This window comes from Jaculus jaculus, chromosome 13, assembly GCF_020740685.1.
Source record: "Jaculus jaculus isolate mJacJac1 chromosome 13, mJacJac1.mat.Y.cur, whole genome shotgun sequence".
NCBI classification, from domain to species: Eukaryota; Metazoa; Chordata; class Mammalia; order Rodentia; family Dipodidae; genus Jaculus; species Jaculus jaculus.
Genome location: NC_059114.1, coordinates 28,142,336 through 28,169,428, shown reverse-complemented (window position 1 = coordinate 28,169,428; position 27,093 = coordinate 28,142,336). Strand labels below are relative to the sequence as shown.

Genomic DNA, 27,093 nt, shown 5'->3' with positions numbered 1-27,093 from the left:
ACTACTGCAAACAAATTCCAGATGCATGTGCCTCGGTACATGACTTATGTGGGAACTGAGAAACCCAATTCAGGTCAGACTTTGCAGCAAGTGCTTTGAGCCCTGAGCTATCTCTCCATCCCTGTTTTGTTTTTTTTTTTTTTTGTTTGTTTTTTGTTTTTTTGAGGTAGGGTGTCACTCTAGTCCAGGCTGACCTAGTATTCACTATGTAGTCTCAGGCTCTGGCCTTGAACTCATAGTGATCTTCCTACCTATTGCTGGGATTAAAGGCGCACACCACCATGCACAGCTAATTTATAATTTTAAAGTTAAGAATAACATTGTGATGGACAACCTCATCAGTACCTTTTACAGAAGAGTGATCATTAGGATAGTGTTGATGAAGTGGTTTGCTGTGTGAAACAGTATACATGGTTTTAAGGCTTTTAATGTATTTTACCAAGTAATTTCCATTAACGGTTTGAACAAACCTACCAACAGTATATTGTTATCGTCACAAACTAGACTTTGTTGTTAATGATAAAACAAATTTAATCATAAAACTATTAGATTCTTATCTATCTCAAACATTACAATAAAGAAACAAGGAGACATGTTATGAATAAGGGAATGAAATTCAAATTTTTAAAAAATCACTCAGCTTTCCATCAGTAAGATAAACAACTGAAATGCTTTCCACAAAAGTCAAGGAAGTCCTAGAGCTGGGAGAACAGCTCAGTGGTAGTGCTTGCTTAGCATGCACCATGTCCTGGGCCCAATTCCCAGCACTGGGGTGGGGGAAGGGGAGTGTACAGCATTTTTTCCAGAATAAGAAGTAAAAAGAGAAAAAGTCAGTATCAAATGGCCAAATTTTTTTATTTGACTAAATTCAGATTCATGCATATGCATGACAGTCTCCCTTGTCTATAAGACTTTGGCAATAAAAAACCCAAGCAACCTTGTACAGAATAGTGAAAATGCCAAGGAAGAGAGCAGTCTACAGCTTTACTGTAGGATAAATATATATATATATAATATGTATATATTTCTAAAAGGCCCCTCTCCCTTTGGCCATATCAACTTTCAGTTCAGATCATAAATACAGACGTTTCCAAAATCACTTCTTTACTTCTCCGAGATCTTCAATGCTGTCATCATCCACCTATAAGACATAATTATAGTTCATGAATTGTGATATCAAGAAAAAAAGGAAGCAAATGGCTTTAAAAGCTTGACTCAGGGCTGGAGAGATGGCTCAGTGATTAAGACACTTGCCAGCAAAGCCAAAAGTCCCAGGTTCAATTCCCCAGTATCCATGTAAAGCTAGAAAAACAAGGTGGTGCAAGTGGCTGGAGTTTGTTTGCAGTGGCTAGAGGCCCTGGCATGGCCATTTTCTCTCTTTAGCTGTCTCCTTTTCTCTCTCAAATACATAAAAAATAGATTAATTTTTTTTTTAAATCCAAAATTTTATTCTATGACTGCATATGTACTCCTAATACTTACCTCTGGCCATTTTTCCTGAATGACATCAATTATGTCATCTGTGAAGTCTCCCTGAATGATGATCTCATCCTCCCCTGTTACTGAGGCACCACAGGAGAATTTCTGAGCAAAAAATCTTTGTGCTTCTTTAAGATCAATTTCTGTTTTATTATTCAAAAAAGAAAAGGCAAAATTATAAATAGAATTGTATGACAGTTATTTATTTCATTTTGAAATTTAATCTGCATTTTAAATTTATGAAATGGTGAGTTTCATATTACTTTCAGAACAATAACTAAAGCTACCACAGGCTGAGCAACTTGACTCAGTGCTCTTTCAAGGTCAAGTACATGAAAATAATATCTATGTAATTCTTGGCTCACACAGTAAAAACTTAGCCCTTTCCATTCTATATAAAATATACCCAAGCAAGAATCCCCTAGAGCTGGCACAGTAATACAAACCTATAAAAGTTATTTAGGAGGCTAAACCACATAGCAAAATAACTTCTCAAAACAACAACAAAAAGCAAGCAAGCAAACAAAACCAAGCAAGAATCCCAGCAAGAATGGGCTGGAGAGATGGTTTAGCAGTTAAGGTGCTTGCCTGTGAAGACCAAGACTCGTTCGAATCTCTAGGTCCCATGTAAGCCAAACACAGTGACACAAACATGCAAGTCACACATGCACACAAGGGGGAGCATGCATGTGGAATTCATTTGCAGTGGCTGAAGGCCCTGGTGTGTCCATTCTCTCTCTCTGCCTCTTTTTCTTTCTCAAATTAAAAAAAAAAAAAAGAAGAACCCCCAGAAAGGAAAAAGCTGCCCTGATGCCCTCTACAAAAGACTTTTAAATTTCCCCAAAATGTAATTCTGAAACTCTAATTACAAATGCAAAAGATCAGGTTGGATATGATGGCACACACCTGTATTCCCAACACTCCCTCCTCAAGAGAACCAAAAAAGAAAAAGAAGCCAGGCGTAGTGGCATACATCTTTAATCCCAGCACTCGGGAAGCACAAATAAAGAGGATTGGCATGAGTTCCAGGCCACCCTAAGTGAATTTCAGGTCAGATTGGGCTACAGTGAGACCTACCTAAAAAACAAAAAAAGAAGAAAAGAAAATGCAGCATTGGGAATGTAGCTCAGAAGGTACAATGCTTGCCTAACATGCATGAAGCCCTGGGTTTGACCCTCAGCATAAACTAGGAATGATGGCACATGCCTATATCTTAGCACTCAGTAGATATAGGAGGATCAGAAGTTCAAAGTCATCCTTGAGGTCAACCAGGGCTACATGAGACCTTGGCTCAAAAAAAGGAAAAGTAAACAGGGGCTGCAGGGATGGCTTGGCAGCTAAGGTGTTTGCCTGCAAAGCCAAAGGACCTTGGCTCAATTCCCTAGGACCCATGTTAGCCAGATGCAAAAGGGGGTTTAAGCGTCTGAAGTTCATTTGCAGTGGCTGGAGGCTCTGATGCATCCATTCTTTCTCTCCCTCTCTCTCAAATAAATAAAAATAATAAACTAAATTTTTTTAAAAAAAGGGAAAACAAAAATGAAAGGAAAGAGGAAAAAAAAATGCACTGGGGAAATGGTGCAGCAGATAAAGGCACTTGCCTGCAAAGCCTGATAGCCAGGGTTTAATTTCCTATTACCCAGGTAAAGCCATCTGCACAAAGTGGTGCATACCTCAAAAAAAAAAAAAAAAAATCCTGACATAGAGCACTGGCCTAGCATGTGCAAGTCCCTGGGTGATTCCCTAGCACTGCAAAAACAAACAAGCAAACAAACACAACCTGTGATATTTGGTGATAACCAGATTGACACAGTGAGGAAATACAGTTTATACATTTTAAGCAAACTTAGTTCTTAAACTGAAAAACAAACTTAAACTTGACTTACCAAAAGTTGCAAGGCCACACACTCTTGTCACATATTTCTTCTTTGCTCTGGGAATTTTTGCTATAGTAACCTTTTGTGGTACGGTCTTCTTTTTCTGTTTTATTTGACCTCTTCCACCTTTATTAAGAAAGGACTTACATTAATTCTTTTTTTCTTTTTAGTATTTTTACTGGCAGGAGTGGTGGCACACACCCTTAATCTCAGCATTTGGGAGGCAGAGACAGGAGGATCACCATGAGTTTGAGGACACCCTGAGACTAACAGTGAATTTCAAGTCAGCCTGAACTAAAGTGAGACCCTACCTCAGAAAACAAAAAGAAACAAAAAATTACTCATTTACAAGCAGAGGGAGAAAGAGAATGAGTGCATTAGGAGCTCCTGCCACTGCAAAGGAATTCCAGACACATGCACCACTTTGCATCTGACTTTATGTGGATACTGGGGAATCGAACCCAGGCCATCAAGCATTGCAAGCATGCATCTTTAATCACTTAAGCCATCTCTCCAGCCCCCAACTGTTTCATTTTTACTATTACAGGATACTAAAACTTTCAATCTGTTCATTTTCAGGTTTAAGTTTCTTTAATACAAAATAATGTATACACACTCAATAAACATATATTAAGTACCTACTTTGTGTCCAACACTGTACTAAGGATTGAGGGCATAAACAGGATATGGTTCCTATCCTTCAAGGATTCAGAGTCCAGTAAAGTGAGAAGAAAAAGGGGAAAAAAAATAGTCAAGTTAGGCATGGTGGTTGGTGTATATTCATAGTTCTAGCACTCAGGAAGCTGAGGGAAGAGAATCGAGTTCAAGGCCAGTCTGGGCTACACATCAAGGCCTTGTCTCAAAACAAAAAAGAAAACGTTAAACAACTATGGTAATCTGATGTACGCTGAGTAGGATCCACAGATAAGGCATTACTAGAGCTTTTTACAGGAATGACTTAATCTACTTCCAAAGGACAGAACAGGTTTCCTAAAGGTGACAAGAAGGTGGGTTGGGAAAAACAAAGAAGTTTGCAGGTGAAGGGAAAAGGTCTGGAGAGTTACAAGACAGAACATTCTAAGGACAGGAGTTAAGCACAGAGATAGGAAAAGGTATCATATTGGGAATCATACTTTTCGTGTTTGAAGCACACTTATGGATATGTAGACCAGGAAGACAGAATATCAAGAGGTTACATACCAGTCACTAAGGGACTGGATTCATACTCTGGTATGCAACTTTATACGGTACAGGAAGGAAGCCACTGAAAGACTGAAGAAATGGAAGAACTAGACTCATTTAACAAGAGGATAAATCTGTGGAGAATAAAGTAAAAGAAAGGCAAATATAGGTCCTCCATTCAGTCAGGTGAAAACTCATCAAAATGTAAACTAAGTAAGACAACAGTAATGGCTTCTAGGTACAGAATAAACAGAAAGAAGAGAAAAAACAGAATTTAGGACTGATTAAAGGTAGAGCCTAACATGGTTCTCCGTTTGCAAGCTAAGATGACAGGACAATTGTACTAACCTTCACAAAATAGAAAAAAAAAAATAAAGTATCGGTTGGGAATTTAATAAGTTGAATTTTGGAAGTGCTCTGTTTGCAGTTCCTGTGAGACCACACACACTTCTAGCCTGACACAGGCCAAATGCAGATGTACAGATTTGGAAATTACAGGTTCATAGTGTGACAGAAGTTAAGAGATGTAATCCTGGGGAAATGTACAGAATAAGAGGACTGAGGCAAGGCATGGTGACACACAACTTTAATCCTAGTGCTTGGGAGGCTGAGGAAGAAGGATTGCTGTGAGTCTGAGGCCAGCCTGAGACTACATAGTGAATTCCAGGTTAGCATGGTCTAGAGCGAGACTCAACCTCAAAAAAATTATAAATACATATTTTAATAGCTAATATTGAATTTATTAAGATTGAGTGTCTCAGGTGTACAGCAATAATAATATGGCAATTAGAGGGAAATACAGTCATGACTAGGATTTACTCAGAAGCAGTAATTTTTTTTTAAATAATTTTTTTTTGTCCATTATTTATTTATTTATTATTTGAGAGCGACAGACACAGAGAGAAAGACAGATAGAGGGAGAGGGAGAGAATGGGCGTGCCAGGGCTTCCAGCCACTGCAAACGAACTCCAGACGCGTGCGCCCCCTTGTGCATCTGGCTAACGTGGGCCCTGGGGAACCGAGCCTCGAACCGGGGTCCTTAGGCTTCACAGGCAAGCGCTTAACCGCTAAGCCATCTCTCCAGCCCAATTTTTTTAAATATATGTTTTATTTATTTGAGAGAGGGGCAGATGGCTTCTAGCCACTCCAAAAAACTCCAGACACATGTGCCACCTTGCATATCTGACTTTATGTGGGCACTGGAGAATGAAACCCAGGCCCTTAGGCTTTGCAGGTTAAGTGCCTTAATCACGAGCCATCTCTCCAGCTCAGAAACAGTCATTTTAAAGGGACAAGTAGAAGAGAAGTCTACACAAAAAACTAAGAGTTCCAGGAGGCCCAAGAAAATACACACTTCTGAAGACAGGAGGGATCAAATGTTCTTTCTATTTAACATTTACCAACCTACCAGAACAGGGCAGTGACAGCATAGTCAGGTTAGGACAGACTAGAGACTGGGCAGAGTTTTCCTTAGTGAAGGAAGAGATAACAAGACAGAGATGGGCTTTTTTCAAAAATTATTTTTAGTTTTATTTGTTTATTTGACAGAGAGAAAAAGGAAGAAAGGGAGAAACAATGGGCACGCCATGGTCTCCAGCCACTGCAAACAAACTCCAGATGCATGCACCACCTTGTGAATCTGGCTTGTGTGGGTCCTGGGGAATTGATGCCTTAACCATTAAGCCATCCCGCCAGACTGGCTTTTTTCCCAAAATTTTTTTCTTTATTTTTATTTATTTATTTGAGAACACACACAGAGAGAGAGGCAGAGAGAGAGAGAGAGAGAGAAAGAAAGACAGAGAGAATGGGTGCATCAGGGCCTCTAGCCACTGCAAATGAACTCCAGATGCATGTGCCACCTTGTGCACCTGGCTTACATAGGGAAAATCGATCCTCAAACTGGGGTCCTTAGGCTGCACAGGCAAGTGCTTAACCGCTAAGCCATCTCTCCAGCTCCTCCCACCCCAGTTTTTTTTTTTTTGAGGCAGGATTCTTGCTCTAGCCCAGGGTGACCTAGAATTCACTTTGTAGCCCCAGGCTGGTCTGGAACTCATGGAGATCTGCCACCTCTGCTGGGATTGAAGGTGATGACATATACCTTTAATCCCAGCATTTGATAGGCTGAGGGAGAAGGGTAGGAGGATCACTATGAGTTTAAGGCCAGCCTGGGGCTACAGAGTGAGTTCCAGATCAGCCAGAGCTAGAATGAGACCTTACTTGGTGAGGAGACCAACATCCCTCAAATATTTATAGGCTAATTTTAGTCATAGGGATACACAATTAAGAGTTAAAAAAAAATTAGATGGTATGTTTGTACAAACCATAATGTGGACTTAGATCTTACCTCGCTTTTGTTTTTTCTTCTCCTCTTCTTCTCCTACGGTTCCTTGACTTTCACTAATTCCAGTTTCTTGTTTGGGTGAATTTTCTGGACAGAAAGATGACATCCAAGAGCATTAACATCATTTCATACTAATTCATTTTTTAAATCACCTGTTCAGCTGGGCATGGTGGTATATACTTTCAGTTTTAGCACTAAGACTAAGGTAGGAAGATGCATGAATTCAAGTCCAGCCTGGGGTTAGAGTGAGTTCCAGGTCGGCATGGACTAGAATGAGATCCTGCCTCAAAACAAACAAATTAACCCAATTGCCAGTTGGAACCTGGGTATGGTAGCTCACACCTATAACCCCCAGGACTCAGGAGGCTAAGATAGGAGGATGACTGTGAGTTCAAGGCTAGCCTGGGCTATAGAGGGAGTTCCAGGTCAACCTGGGATAGAGTATCTCAAAAAAAAAAAAAAAAAAAAAAAAACCAGCCTGGTGTTGTGGTGCTCGCCTTTAGTCCCAGCACTTAGGAGGTAGAGGTAGGAGGATCACCGTGAAGTTCAAGGCCACCTTGAGAATACAGAATGAGTTCCAGGTCAGCCTGAGCTAGAGGGAGACACTACCTCAAAAAACCAAAACCAGGGCTGGAGGAATGGCTTAGTGGGTAAGGGGTTTGCCTGCAAAGCCAAAGGACCCAGGTTCAATTCCTCAGGACCCACATCAGCCAGATGCACAAGGGGGTTCAGACATCTGGAATTCATTTGCAGTGGCTGGAGGGACTGGTACACCCATTCTCTTTCTCTCCCCGCCCCCTAAAAAACAAAAAACCCCAAAACCAACCAAACAAACAAAAATATCAGGGCTAGAGAGATGGCTTAAAAGTTAAGAAACCTGCCTGTTAGGCCCATGGACCCAGTGGGTTTGATTCCCCAGTACCCATGTAAGCCAGATACACAAGGTGGTACATGCATCTGGAGTTCATTTGCAGTGGCTAGTGGCCCTGCTGCACCCATTCTCTATCTCTCAATATGCCACTTTCTCTCTCTCTCTCTCTCTCAAATTAATCAATAAATAAAACTTAAAAAAAAAATCTGTTGAGAATGCAGCTCAGTTGGCAGAATGCTTGTCTAGCATGCATGACCTTCATCCTCAGCACCTAAAATACTAGGCATGGTGACATGCCTTTCACCCCAGTTCTGAGGTGGTACCAGCAGAAAGATATGAAGTCAAGGTCATCCCTAACTACAAAGCAAGTCTGAGGCCAGCCTGGGTTACAGGAGACCTTGTCTCCAAAAAAAATCACCTCATAAAACATTTTACTCAGTACAGTGTCTATATAGCAGATGATTATATGGCTACATTTTTTTCCCCCCTTTTTTGGTTTTCAAGGTAAGGTTTTACTCTAGTCCAGGCTGACCTGGAATTCACTATGTACTAGCTTTGAACTTGCAGTCATCCTCCTACCTCTGTCTCCCAAATGCTGGATTAAGGGTGTGTGCCACTACACCTGGCTATGTTGTTACATTCTAACTATGTTTAACTTTACAGTAAGTGCCCTGGTCTAGGTAAGTATCGTTATAGGCTATAGTCTTCTGCGTACTTTAAGAGGAAGAGTAGAGTGGAGGTCTTACGGGTATCAGGACATGGTCTACAAAATACTTGGATTATGCCCAGCTCACAAATTGGGATTTCTTTAGCCACTTGAGAGTAAATTTGCCAAGACTCTGCTAAAATAATCTAAAAGCTTTCTTTTTCTTTTAAAATTGTTTATTTATTTGAGGCAGATGCATCAAGGCCTCTAGCCACTGCAAACTCCAGAGGCATGAGCCACCTGGCACATCTGGCTTACATGGGTCCTGGGGAATAGAATCTGGGTCCTTAGGCTGCAGGAAAGTGCCTTAACCTCTAAGCCATTTCTCCAACCCACTTTTTTCTTATATGAATTATTATTATTATTATTTTTACAGTACTGAGGATTGAACCCAGGGCCTCTCAATGCTCTACCTTTGATATGTATCCTAAGCTCTTGTAATAACTTTTTTTCTTTTTCCTTTTTTTTTTTTCCAGGTAGGGTCTCACTCTAGCACAGGCTGACCTGGAAATCTCTACGTAGTCTCAGGGTGGCCTTGAACTCACAGCAATCCTCCTACCTCTACCTCCCAAGTACTGGGATTAAAGGCATGTGCCATCAAGTCCAGTGCTTGTATTATTTCTTCAAAATTCAGAACCTATATCTTAAGACTGACATAAACAAGAGTAAGACACAAACAACTTACTAATATAAAAGCTGAAGTTATTAACTGCAAGAGAATTATCTCTGACACCTTATGGCAGCAAATTCTGGCAAGAAATGAAAAGTTCAGCCAAGCATGGTGGCACACACCTATAGCCCTAGCACCTGGGAAGTAGAGAGGAGGACCAGGAGTTCAAGGTGAGCCTTGGTCATATGAGACTTTGTCTCAAAAGGACAAAACAGAAATATATTTTGGGGCTGGAGAGATGGCTTAGCAGCTAAGGTACTTTACTTGCCTACCAATCCTAAGGACCCAGGTTTGATTCTCAGTACCCACACACACCAGATGCACATGGCAGTGCATGCATCTGGAGTTTGTTTGCAGTGGCTAGAGGCCATGACGTGCTCATTTTCATACTCTTAATTTTTATTTTTTGCTTGTTTTTTTTGAGGTAGGGTCTCACTATAGCCCAGGCTGACCTGGAATTCACTATGTAGTCTCAGGGTAGCCTTGAACTCATGGTGATCCTCCTACCTCTGCCTCCCTAGCCACTCATTCACTGTCTTTCATTGTATAAGAATTCTCAAGTCTGATGCATCCACATTGTTGATCCTGAGCATGGCCTGCTTAGGCCATCACTGTGATCTGAAGAAGGAAGTATGGGGAGAAGCTTGTCTCATCCATCAGGATCAGTATGAGCCAGGCATGGTGGCGCACGCCTTTAATCCCAGCACTTGGGAGGCAGAGGTAGGAGGATCGCCATGAGTTCGAGGCTACCATGAAACTACATAGTTAATTCCAGGTCAGCCTGCACCAGAGTGAGGCCTTACCTTGAAAAATTGAAAAAAGAAAAAAAGACCCTATTGCTGAAGACTCCACATACTTGGGCTTCAAGGTCACTGAGAAATCCTGCTAGAACTGAGCTGATAACCTCTTCCATGTAGACCAGCTGATAGAAAGCTGGAAGAAGCCATTCTACATGTAGTTCAATGGGAGAAAGAGATAACACCAGTGAAGGTTCCCAACAGTGGACACTGCAAGCCTTCTAACTGGCCAGCCAGGCCAAATGAGCCAACAGGTGTAATAGTGGCACATCTGTCATGGTGGAAACCAACTGCCCTCCAATTGGACTGGAGGCCCGCTCCATTGGGGGGGGGGGAATACATCCCTGATACAGAAAACTTAAAACAGGGGTAGTCATAAGCTCTATGGGTATAACATCTGCTGATGTCTGGAAAAATGTATATACTATGATTATCAAACTGCTCAGTAAGCACTTCTCTTAATATTTATACCCTTATATTAATGCTACTCTCACTTTGGGTAGAGATTCTTCTCTTTTCAGATGGTAGTGACCTTGGGATGACTCAGAAGTTATCATAGTGCTGGAAAGAAGTGACTGGAGTACTGAGTAACATCTCAATCATACCTTCTAAGGCTCAGGGTCTAATGCGGAAGAGGTGGCGGAAAGAATGTAAGAGCCAAAGGAAAGGTAGGAATCCTTACAACATGCTCCTCCAGACACAAAATGGCCTGGAATCCATGACCTACCCATGCCTGACACTACCTACACAAGACCATCATAAGAGTAGGAAAAGACCATGACATCAAAATAAAAGAGAGACTGATTGAGATGGGGAGGGGATATAATGGAGAATGGAATTTCAAAGGGGAAAGTGAGGGGGGGGGGTACTACCATGGGATTTTTTTATAATCATGAAAAATGTTAATAAAAATTGAGGAAAAAAAAAAAGAAGTTAGAGGCACTTGCTGGCCTAGGTTCAATTCCCCAGCAAAGCCAGATACACAAGTAGTGCAGGTGTCTGGAGTTGGTATGCAGTGACAAAAGGCCCTGGTGAACCCATTCTCTTCCTCCCTCCCTCCCCCTGGCTGGCAAATGGGCATGCAGGGCCTCCAGCCACAGCAAGTGAACTCCAGATCCATGTGCCACCATGTGCATCTGGCTTACATGGGTATTGGGGAATCAAACCTGGGTCCTTAGTCTTTGCAAGCAAACATCTTAACTGCTAAGCCATCTCTCCTTCCCCTAGCTCTATTTTTCAAAATATATTATCTGACCGCTTACTACCATTATCCACTGCTAATTCACCAATTTCAGATCAGTTATTCAAACCAGGATTCTTCCTATGAATTCATATCTCAGCTTTATCTACAGTAAATGTACATACATTTTTCCTTTTCAGTCTTGAAATTAAAACAAAAAAGTTCCTTTTGTTTTCTTGTAAATGGACCAAGCCATCATCATCTCCTGACAACACTCTCTAACCTGCCCTCCTGTGGTTTTTTTTTTTAATCGAGGTAGGGTCTCACTCTAGCCCAGGCTGACCTAAAATTCACTATGGAGTCTCAGGGTGGCCTCGAACTCACGGTGATCCTCCTACTTTGGCCTCCCAAGAGATTAAAGGCATGCACCACAACGCCTGACTAGAAATGAAATAAAATGCCAAGTTTTCAGTAGTTTTAAGTAGCCCCTGGCTACTACTTAAATTTTCAAATAGCCTCTCCAAAATTACTATTTTATGGAATACTGGCCTCATACACAATAGGCAAGTGCTATATCCTCAGTCCTCTCTTTTTTTTTTAATTTTTGTTTATTTTTATTTATCTGAGAGCGACAGAGAGAGAGAGAAAGAGGCAGAGAGACTGAATGCACCAGGGCCTCCAGCCACTGCAAATGAACTCCAGATGCATGCACCACCTTGGGCATCTGGCTTACGTGGGTACTGGGGAATCGAGCCTTGAACCAGGCTTCACAAGCAAGCACTTAACCTCTTAGCCATCTCTCCCAGCTCCTCAGTCCTCTTTTTACTTTAAGAGAGGGCCTCATTAAATGGCCCAGGCTGACCTTCTACTCGTTGTTACCTTGGCTGGTCTTCACTTTGCAGTCCTCCTGCTTTAGTGTCCTGAGTAAGCTGAAATTACAGGACTGTACCACCAGGCTCAACTCCCCCACCAAATTTTAATCTTTCCTCATTCCTGTTTACCATCCATATACTATGTATTTTACTTACTTGTTTCCCCTTTTAAAATGTAATTCCCACAAGTCCAGGACTTTTTTTGTTTTTGTTTTAGGTTTTTCAAAATAGGGTCTCGCTCAAAACCAGGCTGACCTGGAATTCACCAAGTAATCTCAGTGTGGCCTCGAACTCACAGGGATCCTCCTACCTTTGCTTCCTGAGTGCTGGGATTAAAAGCATGTGCCACCATGCCCGGCTTGATCTTATTATTTATGAGAGAACAGGACAGAATTGGTGCACCAGGGCCGCTAGCCACTGCAATCGAACTCCAGACACATGCGACATCAAGTGAGCACGTGCAACCTTGTATTACCTTGTGTGGCTGGCTTACATGGGATCTGGAGCGAGCACGGTTCCTTAGGCTTTGCAGGCAAGCATCTTAACCATTAAGCCATCTCTCCAGCCCCATAACTTTTTAAAAATATATATTTTACTTTTTGGAGAGAGAGAGAGAGAGAGAGAGAGAGAGACAGGGAAGGAGGGAGGGAGGAATAGCGCAAGAAAGAGGCAGAATGGGCACATCAGGGCCCTAAGCCACTGCAAACATACTCTAGATGCATACACCACCTTGTGCATCTGGCTTACATGAGCCCTGGGGAATGGAACCTGGGTTCTAAGGCTTCACAGGTAAGCACTTTAAGCCATCTCTTCAGCCCACTTTTTGTGTGTGCCTGGTTTTTTTGTTGTTGTTTTGGCTTTTCAAGATAGGGTCTCATGCTAGTCCAGGCTGACCTGGAACTCGCTATATAGTCTCAGGTTGGCCTCAAATTCTCAGTGATCCTCCTCCCTTAGACTCCCAAGTACTGGGATTAAAGGCATTTGCCACCATGCCTGGCTGCTTATTTGTGTTTTGAGGTAGGGTCTCCCTCTAGCTGAGGGTGACCTGGAATTCACTCAAACTCACAATGTTCTCTACCTCGCAAATGCTGGGGTTAAAGGCATGTGCCACCACACTTGGCTCCAGCATTTTTTAAAAAAACATGCCATTTTTATTTTTATGTACTTGAGAAAGAGAGAAAGAATGAGTGTGCCAGGACTTACAGCACTGTAAACAAACTCCAGATGCATGCTCCGCCTTGCATATCTGGTTTATGTGGATCCTGGAGAATTGAACCTGGGTCCTTCGGCTTTGTAGGCAAGCACCTTAACTGCTAAGTAATCCCTCCAGCACCTCTAGAACATTTTTTTTAAACAGGAACTGACGGGTATGGTGGTGTACGCCTTTAATCCCAACATTCGGGAGGCAGAGGTAGGAGTATCTCAGTGTTTGAAGCCACCCTGAGAGTACATAGTTTTAATTCTAGGTCAGCCTGGGCCATAGTGAAACCCTACCTTGAAAAACCAAAAAAAAAAAAGGAACAGAATTTTTTTTTTTTTTTTTAATTTGAGAGAAAGAGGAGAGAGAAAGAGGCAGATAGAGAATGGGTATGTTGGCCTCTAGTCACTGCAAATGAACTCCAGACACATGATCCCTCTTGTCCATCTGGCTTACATGGGTTCTAGGGAGTTAGTCAAACCTGGGTCTTTTGGCTTTGCTGGAAAACACCTTAAACACTAAGCCATCTCTCAAGCCCTGAATTATTTTTAATACTATATTTTTAGCCAGGTGTGGTGGCACCCACCTTTAATGCCAGCACTCAGAGGTCAAAGATAGGAGGATCATCATGAATTCGAGGCCACCCTGAGACTACATTCCAGGTCAGCCTGGGCCACAGTGAGACCCTACCTTGAAAAACCAAAACTTAAAATAAAATAAATTAAAAAAAATATATATATATATACACATATATCTAATTTGCAAGCAGAGAGAAAGAAAGAGCATGCATGCACATGTTCTAGGGTCTCTAGCCATTGCAAATGAACTCCAGATGCATGCTCCACTTTGTGCACCTGGCTTTACATGTGTACTAGGGACGTGAACCCAGGTCGTTAAGCTTTGTAGGCAAGCACCCCAACCGCTCTCCAGCCCAGTACAGAAATTGTTTACTGCTTTATCCTTAGAACCTAGTATATACCATATATATGCTAATACATATGAGTATATATTTGCCCCCTAATGATTTACTCTTCTATTAGTTGACATATAGAAGATACATAATTTGTCTCAGAGAGAATCTAAACAGTTTTAAAGTAAAGATGACTTTCATATCTTTCTCTTTTTTGGTGTGTGTGTGTATAGATGCATCCACACCATGCACTTTAGTGTAGAGACCAGTGGAAGACATCAGGTGCCATCTATCGCTTTCTTCTTATATTCCTGAAACAGAATCTCTTGCTAAACCTGGGGCTCCAAGTTTTTGGTTAGACTGGCTGACCAGCAAACCTCAGTGATCCTCCTGTCTCCCTCTCCCTCAGCATTGGGGTTATAGGCGTGTGCAGCCACACTCCACATTTTCTCTTTATATCTTCATGCTTATGCAATAAGCGCTCTTAATCCACTGAGCCATCTCTTCACCTCCTCTTTGTCTTGCCTTGCTCATGCTGGTACATGAGCTATGGCCAGATCTTTCTTTTTACTTTTTTAAGTTATTTTATTTTATTTTTTTAATTTGAGAAAGCAAGAGAGTGAGAGAGAAACACAGAGAGAATGGGCATGCCAGGGCCTCCATCCACTGCAAACGAACTCCAGACTCATGTACCACCTTGTGTATCTGGCTTACATGGTTCCTGGGGAATCGAACCAGGGTCTTCTGGCTTTGCAGGTAAATGCCTTAACTGCTTAGCCATCCCTCCAGCCCTCTTTTGAGACAGGGTCTATGTTGCCCAGGCTAGCCTCTAACTTGCTATATGGCCCAGGCAAGTCTTGAACTTGTGACCCTCCTGCCTCAGCCTTCTGAATAGATGAAATTACAGACCTATATTACCAGGCCCAGGTAGAGTTTCATATCTATCTTTAAATTAATGCCACTCATACATTTGTTTTAGGTACACAAGTTTGATAAAAAGAAAAAAGTTTGAAAGAAGTTCATACCTACAGTGAGTTTTGCAAATTCATTTGGAAAATTCTTCTCTAACCATTGCCTACATTTAGCAACATCAGGCATATATTCACAGTACTGAAAGGAAAAAAAAAGAAAAGAACAATCACAACAAAGCATTTTCAACCAACAAAATTCAATTAAAAATCATTGCTTTTAATTGCTAGATAAACTCTATTTCTTTCTCCCTGACACCCCCCCCCACCACCACCGCCAAGAGGTAGGGTTTCACTCTTGGCCAGGCCAACCTGGAATCCACTCTGTAGCCCCAGGATGAACCTGAACTCATAGTGACTCTCCTACCTCAGGGATAAAAGTGTGCTGAGCCACCATGTTTATTTCTTTCAGTGGTTTTAAAATTTTTATTTATTTGAGATATATAGAGAGAGAAGAGAAGAGAAGAGAAGAGAAGAGAAGAGAAGAGAAGAGAAGAGAAGAGAAGAGAGAAGAGGGGGGAGATATATATAGAGAGAATGGGTGCGCCAAGGCCTCTAAGCCACTACAAACAAACTCCAAATACACTTATCTGGCTTACATGGTTCCTGGGGCATTGAACCTCGGTGCTTTGGCTTTGCAGATAGCATCTTAACCACCAAACCAATCTTTGCTTGTTTGTTTTTCTGGTTTTTCAAGGTAGGGTCTCACTCTAGTCCAGGCTGACCTACATTTCACTATGTAGACTTAGGGTAGCCTCAAACTAACAACAATCCTCCTACCTCTGCTTCCTGAGTGCTGGTACTAAAGGTATGTGCCACCATGCTTGGCTCTTTCATTTTTTTTTTAACAGATAGACCCAGATAGCCCAGATATGATTATAACTCAAAATCCTCCTGCCTCTGCCTCCAGAGTGCTAGAATTACAGGTGTGAGCCACCACATTTGGCATCTTCTGATCTATGTACAGGAAAACTGTTTCAAATAGGAAAACACTCCATTAAAAATTGAGAAATTAAGAGATTAGGCATTTATTTACTCTCCATAAAACAGAAAAGCCATTAGAGCGAAAAAACAAAACAATAGCTTAAGGAAAACACAGCAACAGCCAGGTGCAATGGCATATGCCTATAATCCCCACACAGGAGATCAGGTAGGCAGGTAGGAGGACCACGAGGGCAAAGTTATGTGCTACAGAGTAAGACTGTCAGAAAAGAAAGAGAAGGGGGGGGGTACATGAGGGCCCATCCTTCTGTATTTTTTTCCTTCCCTGAGCATTTATAAGCAGTTAATAGTTGCCAGGAGGGAAGGGAAGATATTTTCCTCAGTTGTGTAGCCATGCTCTGATACAGTCATGTAAGCAACTCTAGTAAAACTTACTGGGTCAGATAGCCAGGTGTGGTGGTGCACACCTTTAATCCCAGCACTTGGTAGGAGAACTGCCATGAGTTTGAGGCCACGCTGAGACTACATAAATAAATAAACAGACAGACACAAAAGTCGAAGGAGAACAAGTTGGGAAGAAGGGGTTTAATTGAAGTAGAAGGGGAAGCAGAGGGCATAAGGGGGAATAGGATCAAAATACATTATATATATGTTATATATCTATGAAATTGCTGAAAAACAATTTTTAAAAATAGTAACAAAAGCACAGAAGGAAGAAAATAACAGAGGGAGGGAGAGAAATAAAAAGATTTGTTTGTTTTGGGCACTAAGGAGCCACATTATTTCCTGACTTGCCCATATAGCCTGACTTAGAAAGTCTTACACATAACTTATATATTACTCTTTCTTTCCTCTGCTCAGGTACATCAAGTTTTGGCTTTAAGGTTACTGTTGTTTTATTTATTTAAGGTTACTGTTGTTTTATTTGCTAACTATTCATAAGTTATACGCAAAAATCCAACATGTATAGCCAAGTGTAAAAGAAGTATATGTATTAGCTGGATGATGTGGTGGTACACAATTATAGTTCCAGTGATTCAGAAGACTGGGACAAGAGAATCACTTGAACCCAGGAAGTCAAGAACAGCATGAGCAACAGTGATATCCTGCCTCCAAAAAATGAGAAAGGAATGTATGCACAACTCAAAGTCTAAAGAATTTATAAAATATGGCTCAGGGGTAGTGGCGCTTGCTTCATCCCCCTAGTGCTCACGTGGAGCCAGACACAGAAAGTGGCACGTGTGTTTGGAGCTCATTTGCAGAACACCCCTTCTTTCTTTCTCTGCAAATAAATAATAATTTCTTTAAAGTACCTAATCTGGGCTAGAGAGATGGCTTAGTGATTAAGGCACTGCCTACAAAGCCAACGTACCCAGGTTCAATTCCACAGGACCCATGTAAGCCAGATGCACATGCATCTGGAGTTTGTTTGCAGTGGCTGAAGGCCCTTGGTGTACCCATTCTCTTTCCCTAAGTAATTTAATAATTAATTATTAATAATTTAATAAATACTCATTTATGAAAATTGCCAATAAATTTTTTTTGAGATAGTTTCACTCTGGCCTAGGCTGACCTGGAATTCACTATGTGGCCTCAGGGTGACCTTGAACTCATCTAGGTGTACACCACCACACCTGGCTGTCAACAAATTTTTTTATTAAAGTATCTGAAGCCAGGTGTGGTGGCACACACCTTTAATCCCAGCACTCTGGAGGCAGAGAAGAGGTTCGCTGTGAGTTCAAGGCTACCCTGAGACTACACAGTGAATTCCAGGTCAGCCTGAGCTAGAGTTAGACCCTATCTTGAAAAAAACCAAAAAATAAATAAATAAAAAGTAAGGTGTGGTGGCTTACTCTAATAATCCCAGTACTCTGGAGGCTGAGGGATGAGGATTACCTGAGTTCAAGGCCAGTGTGGACTACACTGAATTCCAAGTAAAAGTGAGAGCTTATCTCAAAACAAAGTATTCATATCCAAAGTTCTCTATAAAAGGTTGAAATACTAGCAAATTACAAAAAATGAAAAATAGAAGTTCTTAAATTAGTGCTAAAATTAAGAATATCTTGACATACAAAAAAAGAAAAAAATTAGGACTTACCTCTGTTGGTAAAGAACAAACTAGAAAAACAGAGAAAAAAAGAGATTTAAAATGTTAAATTGTAAGCACGCACAGAGTTCATTATTACCTTTTATTTATTTGGTATGTATGCATATGTTCATGTGTGTGAGTGTGGGTTTACATATGGAGGTCAAAGGACAACTTTTAGGTTGGTCCTTGCCTTCAGGCAGAATCCTTGCTGTACATGGCTCCTTTCTCACTGTAGCTGTACTGGGATTACAGAAGCCTGCCATTTTCCAGCTTTTAAAAACTAATCTTAATTTATTTGTGTGTATGGATGTGCCAGGGTCTCTTGCCACTGCAAATGAAAGGCAGACACATGCTACTTTGTGTCTGGTTTTATGTGGGTGGTGGGGAATTGAGCCAGGGTTGGCAGGCTTTGGAAACAAATGACTTTAACCACTGAACTGTCTCTGCAGCCCCACCTTCTGGCTTTTTGATGTGGGGTCTGGAGATCTAAACCCATCCTCAGGCTTTTTACATGGCAAGCCTTTTGTCCACTGAGCCACCTCCTCAGGCCCCATAATTACTTTTTAATTTTTTTTTTTTTGGTTTATTTTTATTTGAGAGTAACAGAGAAAGAGGCAGAGAGAGCGAGCGAGAATGGGCATGCCAGAGCCTCCAGCCACTGGAAACGAACTCCAGATGTGTGCACCTCCTTGTGCATCTGACTAACATGGGTCCTGGGGGATTGAGCCTCGAACCGGGGTCCTTAGGCTTCACAGGCAAGCTCTCAACTGCTAAGCCATCTCTCCAGCCCAATTACTTTATTTTTAAATTAAGGTAGGGTTTCACTCTAGCTGAGGCTGACCTGGAATTCACTATGTAGTCTCAGGGTGGCCTCAAACTCATGGTGATCCTCCTACCTCTGCCTCTCAAGTGCTGGGATTAAAGGCATGGGCCACCACACCTGGTTCATGTTTACTTTTATTTATTCATTTACTTTTAATCTCTTTTTTTTTTTTTTTTTTTTGAGGTAGGGTCTCACTGTAGCTCAGGCTGACCTGGAATTCACTATGTAGTCTCAGGGTAGCTTTGAACTCACTGTGATCCTCCTGTTGCGGTCTCCTGAGTGCTGGGATTAAAGGTGTACGCCACCATGCATGGCTTCATATTTACTTGTATATCAACAAAATATTTATTTTTTCTTCTCATTTTTATTTTCTTTTTTCCCATCCCTCTTTCCCTTCCTGTCCTTCTATCCTATACTTTTGTCACCTGTTCTTGGTTTCTAAGTTTAATCAAATATTTTACTTGATGGTATTCTCTAAGCACACCAAGAAACTGTTGGCCAGAAATTACATGCCAGTCTTGACTTTCAAGATCCTCTTGCCACCATTTCCCAAGTGCTGGATTACAGATTTGCCATCATCCTCAGCTACATTTTCTTTTTTTAGTTATTTACTGTTTGTTGTTGTTTTTTGAGGTAGGGTCTCACTCTAGCCCAGGCTGACCTGGAATTTCCCATGTAATCTCAGGGTGGCCTTGAATTCAAGGCAATCCACCTACCTCTGCCTCCCAAGTGCTGGGATTAAAGGCGTGCACCACCACACCCACCCAGCTTACCTCATTTTTTAATACCAGTTTTCAAAGTTACTCTGCAGGAATTTAAAAGACATATGATTGAAACAGCACTATACTGAAATTTTGGATCTAAAGATTTCAATGATGCATCACCATTAGTATATTACAATTCATTTGTGAAATGTTTGTCTTCAGTTAAGCTGAGCACCTATTAGACAATCATGTTTTACTCATTTCTGCATGTAGAATACACCTGGCACAGAGCAGAAGCTTAGAAAATGTTTTCTAAATGAATTCATGATGTTCTATGAATCCCTACTAAGATGTTAGCTGAGAATTGAGACCAGTTTTCCCAAACATGCATCCTTCTTTTATTTATTTATTTATTTATTTATTTATTTATTTATTTATTTATTTATTTATTTGGAGAGAATTGGGCTGCCAGGGCCTCCAGACATTGCAATCAAACTCCAAACTTGTGCGTCACCTTGTGCACTTGTGTCACCTTGTATATCTGACTTACACGTGACCTGGAGAGTCGAACATGGGTCCTTGGGCTTCACAGGCAAGTGCCTTAACCACTAAGCCATCTCTCCAGTCCATTGTTTTTTTTAATGTTTTTTTTCAAGGTTTATTTTTACTTATTTATTAAAGAGACAGAGAAAGGAAGAATAGACACAGCAAGGCCACCTGCTACTGCAAATGAACATGCACCACCATGTGCATCTGGCTTATGTGAGACCTGAAGAATTGAACCTGGGTCCTTAGGCTTCACAGGCAAGTGCCTTAACCTCTAAGCCACCTCTCCAGTCCCATCATTCTTTTTTTTAAATTTACTTACGTATTTGAGAGACAGGCAGAAAGAGAGAATGGCACAGCAGGGGCTCCTGCCACTACAAATGAACTCCAGATGCATGTGTCACTTATGGCTTTACATAGGTACTGGGAAAATAAACCTGGGCTACCAGGCTTTACAAAGAATCTGAGCCATTCAGCCATCTCTCCATCCCTCCTGTTTTTTTTTTTTTTTAAAGGGGGAAAGAGAAGATGGGGAAAGTATGAGAACATGACTATGTCACCTCTTCTAGCTTTCTCTTCAATCAAATATTCTGATAGCCAGGCAGATGCTCAGTGGATAAAGTTTGCCATGCAAGTGTGAGTACCTGAGTTTAGACCCCAGCACCCATATAAAAACGTTAGCGGACTGGAGGGATGGCTTAGCAGTTAAGCGCTTGCCTGTGAAGCCTAAGGACCCTGGTTCGAGGCTCGGCTCCCCAGGACCCACGTTAGCCAGATGCACAAGGGGGCGCATGCGTCTGGAGTTGGTTTGCAGTGGCTGGAAGCCCTGACATGCCCATTTTCTCTCCCTCTCTCTATCTGCCTCTTTCTCTCTCTGTCACTCTCAAATAAATAAATAAAAATAACAAAAAGAAAAAAAAAGCATTAATTAGCATCTATGATCCAGTGCACCCACAGTAAGAAGGGAGAGGCAAACATAATCAGCTCATGGGCAACCTAGCTTGGTGAATGGACAGTGTACAAAGAAACCTTGCCTCAAACATGATGAAAGAGGAACAAGTCCCAAAGTTGACTTCTGAACTCCACATGTACATCTGCCTGAACACACATGAACATGCACACACATATGGCTACATATATATTCTATTTGAGGGGTTTTCCTCTCTAAACACTCTAAGAATACTAAATGTCAGCCAGGAATTACATTCAGTAGTTTTTTTGTTTGTTTGTTTTTAGTTTTCAAGGCAGGGTCTCGCTCTAGCCCAGACTGACCTGGAATTCACTACAGAGTTGTAGGGTAGAGATAATTTTATCTCTGCCTCCTGAGTGATGGGATTAAAGGTGTGCACCACTATGCCTAGCTTGGTTATTTATTTGTCCTAATGGAATCAAACTTAATAGTGCATGTGTAAGGAGTCTTAAATTTGATGAAATATGTACTTTTGTTGTTTATTTGTTTGAGACAGGGTCTCACTATGTAGCCCTGACTGGCTTGAACTTGCTGATCTAGAACTTCTGGTGATTCTCCCACTTCTGCTTCCCCAGTGTTAGGAGACATACATCACCATGACTGACTTTTATAGCAGTCATCTTTTTAGCCCAGGACGGCCTTCCCTGGAATTCACTATAGAGCTCAGGCAAACCTTAAAAATTTGTAAGCAAGTGCCTTTAACTGCTGAGCCATCTCCCTAGCCTATGGCCTTCAATTTGTTAATAATCCTCTTGCATCAGCCTCCCAAGGGCATGAGCCACCAAACCTGCTTGGTAATTCTAACTGCATCTGAAAACAAAGATGAAGAACCATACTGAATTAGTATACTTTTCTAGAAGCACTTAGTTCTTGAGTTAGTTGTAGGGCCAATATGTTACATGAAACTTGGATGCAAGATGCAATCATCCTCCTCTTCTCGAAGACTTTAGCATAGACCTAAAAATCTTACAGAAATCAAGCCAGGCATGGTGGTGCACGCCTTTAATCCCAGCACTTGGGAGGCAAAGGTAAGAGGTTCACCATGAGTTCAAGGGCAGCCTGAGACCACATAGTGAATTTCAGGTTAGCCTGGACTAAAGTAAAACCTTACCTCTAAAAATAAAACAAAAAAATCTTAACAAATCAAGTAACTTGCCCTGGGTCACATACCTGGTAAATACTGAAGTCAGAATGCATACTCTAGACCAAAGGATTTTAAAAACCACATAAAGCTGGGTGTGATGGTACACTTGCCTTTAATCCCAGCATTCAGGAGGCAGAAATAGAAGAATCCCCAATAGTTCTAGGTGAACCTGAAGGTCAAGGAGACCCTACCTTGAAAAAAACAAAAGCCCTACCTGGAAAGACCAAAACAAAACAACAAAAAAACCCAGAAAACTATGTAAAATCTATATCATCCTAAACCATCTCTACATAACCCTCCACCCTTTCCTTCAAAGAGTTTCTTTATTTCTGGTTTTGAGGTAGGGTCTCACTCTGGTCCAATTTGACCTGAAATTCACTATGTAGTTTCAGGGTGGCCTTGAACTCATGGTGTTTCTCCTATCCCTGTCTCACAGGTGCTGGGATTAAAGGCGTGCGCCACCAGGCCCGGCTCCAAGAGTTTCTTATAATATAGCTCAGGATGGCCTGGAACTCACTCTTAAGCTAGCCTGGAACTTTAAGATCTTCCTGCCTAAATCATGTGAGCGCTGAGATTACAAACATGTTCCTCCATACCCAAATCAATTACTACAGTTTTTTTGTTTGTTTCTTTTTCAAGGTAAGGTCTTACTCTAGCCCAGGCTGACCTGGAGTTCACTATGTAGTCTCAGGGTGGCCTTGAACTCACGCTGATCCTCCTACCTCTGCCTCCCAACGGCTGGGATTAAAGAAAGGTGTGGCACCTCTCCTGGTTTTTTTTTTTTTTTTTTTTAACTGTCAACATCTTTTACTATAGTATTTAAGTTCCAAATGAGGTCTCTATTGCAAACAAGGACTTTTTGTTTTATTCACTACTCAATCAGCAGCACCTTAAAATAGTGCTATCACTTAGTGGATGCTCAAACAAAGTTACTGAATTTTCTAAGATTCTAATAAAGTAGTCCATTTAATACTTCACAAATATTTTTGTATTGTAAATGAGGAAAAATACTTTAAGGCAAAAAAAAAAAAATCCTGACTAAACCTAGTAATAATAAGTCTCTCCTGAAAAGCCAGCACTCATGCCTTGAGTGTGTACCATCTTTCTCCTAAGCATTTTTCCCTCTCCCTTAATGTTCATGCCTAAATCTGTATTGAAACCATTTCATGGTTCTTCTTCCCCAGGAAACAACAAAAGGTGGGTCAGGAGGGCCTTAAGGCTCTGGAAGGCCACAGCTGATTCCTGAGACTTTGACAATGGCCTCTGGGGACAAAGTGGGGGCTAGAGCCAAGGCCACAGGATTCATGGAAGGAAGGCAGAAAACAAGGAGTTGTTGATTCCAATCACCAAGTTAGGCTGCCTAGTCAAGGATATCAACGACAAGTCCCTAGAAGAAACTTCATCCTGGGGGCACCTTAGAAACAAGGCTTTGAAAATTATGTAAGTACAGAAACAGATGTGCTGGCCAGACTAGGTTCAAGGTTTTTGTCACCACTGGTAACTACAAAGGTTATGTTGGTCCTGGGTATAAAGCACCCCAAGGAGGTAGCCATCACCGCCCAAGAAGCCATAATCTTGGCCAATCTCTCTATGTTCCTGTGTGGACAGGCTACTGTGAAAACAAGATGGACAAACTCAGCACAGTCCTAGGCAAATATATGCATGATACATATATATTATTCAGTCTTTTCCAAGACTGTCCTACTACTTATCACTCCAACCTTAACTTAACTGACATCTCTATATTGTACAGTACACTAACATGACAGGCCATTATGTCACTGTGCTGCTGTGCCTCATGGCTGCTTCCAGAGGCACTGGCACTGTTTCAGTTCTGTGTCCAAGAAGCTGTTGCTGATGGCCAGAACAGATAGATAATTGCACACTTCAGTCAGGGGGCTACACAGCCACCTGGGCAACATCACTCGAGGCCACCTTTGGTGCCATCTCCAAGACCTACAACTATATGACCCCTAACCTCTATAAAGAAACCATTTTCACCAAATCTCAGTATCAGGAATTCACTAATCATTTTGTAAAAATTCACACCACAGTCTCTGTGCAGAGCACACAGGCTCCAATTGTGACATAAAATGTTTATACAAAAATATAAGGGCTAGAGAGATGGCTTAACGGTTAAGGAACTTGCCTGCAAAGTCTAAGTACCCACGTTCGACTCTCCAGATCCCATGTAAACCAGATGCACAAAAGTGAGGCAAAAAACAAGGTCACACATGCCCACTAGGTGGCACAAGTGTCTGGAGTGTGATTTAAGTGGGTGAGGCCCTTGTGTGCCAATTCTCTCTTAAAAATAAAAATATTAAAATATATACATAAAATAAAATGGGGCTGGAGACTGCTCAGTGGTTAAATGTACTTCCTTCACAAGCATGAGGGCCTGAGATCACCCAAGTTCAAACATCCAGAACCTATGGAACCACTTGGGCATGGCCACACACATCTGTAAACTCAGTTCTTTGGGGACGAGACCAGAGAATCAGCGGGGCTCACAAAAGCGAAACTGTGAGACTCTATTGAAAGGAAAAACAGGTAAGTAATGGAAGGAGACTTCTGGAGTTCTCTGGTTGCCACAGGCAAGCACAAGATGCCATGTTAGCATATACAAGTGCATACACCACACACATACCACTACCACCACACATACTATGCATACACACATACACAGTGAATTAAGCCTGTTCTTCAGGCTTACAAACTAAGCTTCATTTTAAAAAAAGTCTAGGCTGGCGTGGTGGTGTATGTCTTTAATCCTCTGGAAGGCAGAGGTAGGAGGACTGCTGTGAGTTCAAGGCCACCCTGAGACTACATAGTGAATTCCAGGTCAGCCTGAGCTACAGTGAGACCCTACCTTGGGAAAAAAAAAAAAAGGCTAAAGCTGGGCGTGGTGGCACACACCTTTAATCCCAGCACTAGCAAGGGACAGGTAAGAGGATCACTGTGAATTCAAGTCTAGCCTGGGACTACAAGTCTAATACATAGATTATTCAGGCAGACTCTTCCAAGACTGTCCCAGTACTTATCACTCCAACCTCATCTTAGCTGACACTCCCTATACTATATACTACACTAATTCAAAACTGCTAAACTTTCTAATAAGGCATTGCGGTTGTTTTTAAAGCAGTACCAAGGATTGAAAGTAGGATCCTTTGAATGCTAAATGCTCTATCACTGAGCTAATCCCTAGCCAAAGCTTTTTCTTCCTGATTACTGCCTCTGAGATGCCCTTCTTCATTCCCTCCTCCATTCTTTAACATTCTTCAAGATTTGAAATCTTATTAAGGCCAAGCTAGCAACTCACATCAGACTGAAATATTTGCACATCTCTATTCCAAATGGACTGTGAACTCCTCCAGGACAGATAGGAACACATGAATCATACATATTGGGAAAAATCTATTAACCCATGTGTGCTCCTCATAAGGCCCCCTCCCCAAAGTTTCACTAAATGACAAAGACAGAAAAGTAACTTTACCAGGGCCAAACGTGAAGCTATCAACATGAAGCATAAAAATATAGTGAAAGCCCCCCCTTTTTTTGCCAGCACTTGCCTCCACAATAAAGGACTCGAAGAGGGTAATCAGCATCTAACTTGGCACTGTTCCTCGTATCTCCTTTGCAGTCAGCCCCACTGGATTCAGAAATGTCAGTAGCCATTTCACAAACCTGTAAGCAAAATAAAACATCTTCACTATTTTGGAGCATGCCCATTCCAGAGGAGCAGTATTCAGGGGCAGCCTCCCTTCCTTTCACTATATCCTAAAAAGATTTCCCTCAACACCCAAAGCTGTTGCAAATTCTGCTTAACAGTGAGATACAGGTACAGTGAATTCATGAAGTGAGCAACTCTAGCTTATCTACCCACTGCACACCTTTAGAGGGAAGCAAGTATAAATGGGCTATGAAAGGTGGAGAGAGACTAGGTAAAAAGAGGAAGCCATGGGAGGGGGGAATGGATGGAGTTGGTAACCTCGACGAGGGCGGAGCAAAGGGTCTAGGGGTTGATATGGGAAGGATGCAAACTCAGTGAGGACAGGCTACAAAGCAATTGGACGAAGAGGCTGAAAAGGCCTAGTCACCTGGGGTGTCCAGAAAGCAAGATGTGTGTGTGGGTAGCGAAACGCCAAAGGCGGGACACCGAGGAATCGGGGAAGAAGACAGGAACAGGATGGCCCGAGACTCGGAAGGATGAGGGGATAACGGGGACAGAACGCTTAAGCAGAGTGCAGAATGTAAGAGGGCTGAGGCGAGGCGACAGGGGCGAGCTGATCTAAGGGGAAGGGGCCATTGCGGGGACTCCAGAAGGGGCCCATGTGGGCGGGGGGTGGAGACGCTCGGCCCGGCCCCCTTCTTCAGGGAACACCTCAGCTTCTCCCACTCTCTCTATGAGCTTTTCAGAAGCGGGAGAGCCACGAGGGGTTGTTACCCAGGCGGTCGCACAGCAGCCCCTGCCGCCTCAGCGCCCGCCAGCTGAAGCGACACATGCAACTCCTCTTCCCTGGCCAGAGCAGCTCCAGAGCCCGTCTACTAGGCACGTTCGCGCGAGACAATAGGCCTTTATCGCGAGATTCCAGCCGACATGGGGCGGATGTCGCGAGAAGCCTCAATGCGCGAGCGGGGTAGCTGAGGAGCATGCGCTGTCTGCTTGGCAGGGGTGGGGCCAGGCGGCCTGTAGGAGGCGCTCTACGAGTGAGAGAGGCGGTTTGGCCGGAGGTGCGCGCCTGTTCCTGTAAGGAGACGCGCTGACTGGAATTCAGAGCCGTGCTGAATCACAAATGACTGTTAATAAAGGTCTGATGTCTCAGGTAC

At 42.2% G+C, this 27,093-nt stretch overlaps 1 protein-coding gene across 2 annotated transcripts; it reads right to left on the bottom strand.

The window, feature by feature from the left end:
• Window positions 1–836: 836 nt before the first annotated feature.
• Denr (density regulated re-initiation and release factor) lies at window positions 837–26,837 on the bottom strand. 2 transcript variants are annotated; one of them, XM_045132674.1, is made up of 8 exons: window positions 26,711–26,837; window positions 25,836–25,950; window positions 18,089–18,108; window positions 15,106–15,190; window positions 6,880–6,963; window positions 3,363–3,479; window positions 1,483–1,622; window positions 837–1,141 (listed from the first exon to the last, which is right to left on the bottom strand). In XM_045132674.1, the coding sequence occupies exons 2-8, from the start codon at window positions 25,939–25,941 to the stop codon at window positions 1,097–1,099; spliced, it is 597 nt and encodes a 198-aa protein (XP_044988609.1). In that variant the 5' UTR covers window positions 25,942–25,950; window positions 26,711–26,837; the 3' UTR covers window positions 837–1,096. The 2 variants fall into 2 exon arrangements, with proteins under 2 accessions (XP_044988609.1, XP_044988610.1); XM_045132675.1 differs by lacking the exon at window positions 18,089–18,108.
• Window positions 26,838–27,093: the final 256 nt, after the last annotated feature.

What these genes read in the sequence shown, in the direction of transcription:
- Denr (XM_045132674.1), bottom strand. Translation starts at nt 25,941, where the DNA reads ATGGCTACTGACATTTCTGAATCCAGTGGGGCTGACTGCAAAGGAGAT. An exon ending in TTTGTTCTTTACCAACAGAG is followed by an intron (nt 15,191 to 18,088) that starts GTAAGTCCTAAT and finishes TTTTCCTTTCAG; the next exon opens with TACTGTGAATATATGCCTGA. An exon ending in ATTTGCAAAACTCACTGTAG is followed by an intron (nt 6,964 to 15,105) that starts GTATGAACTTCT and finishes CTTTCTGTCCAG; the next exon opens with AAAATTCACCCAAACAAGAA.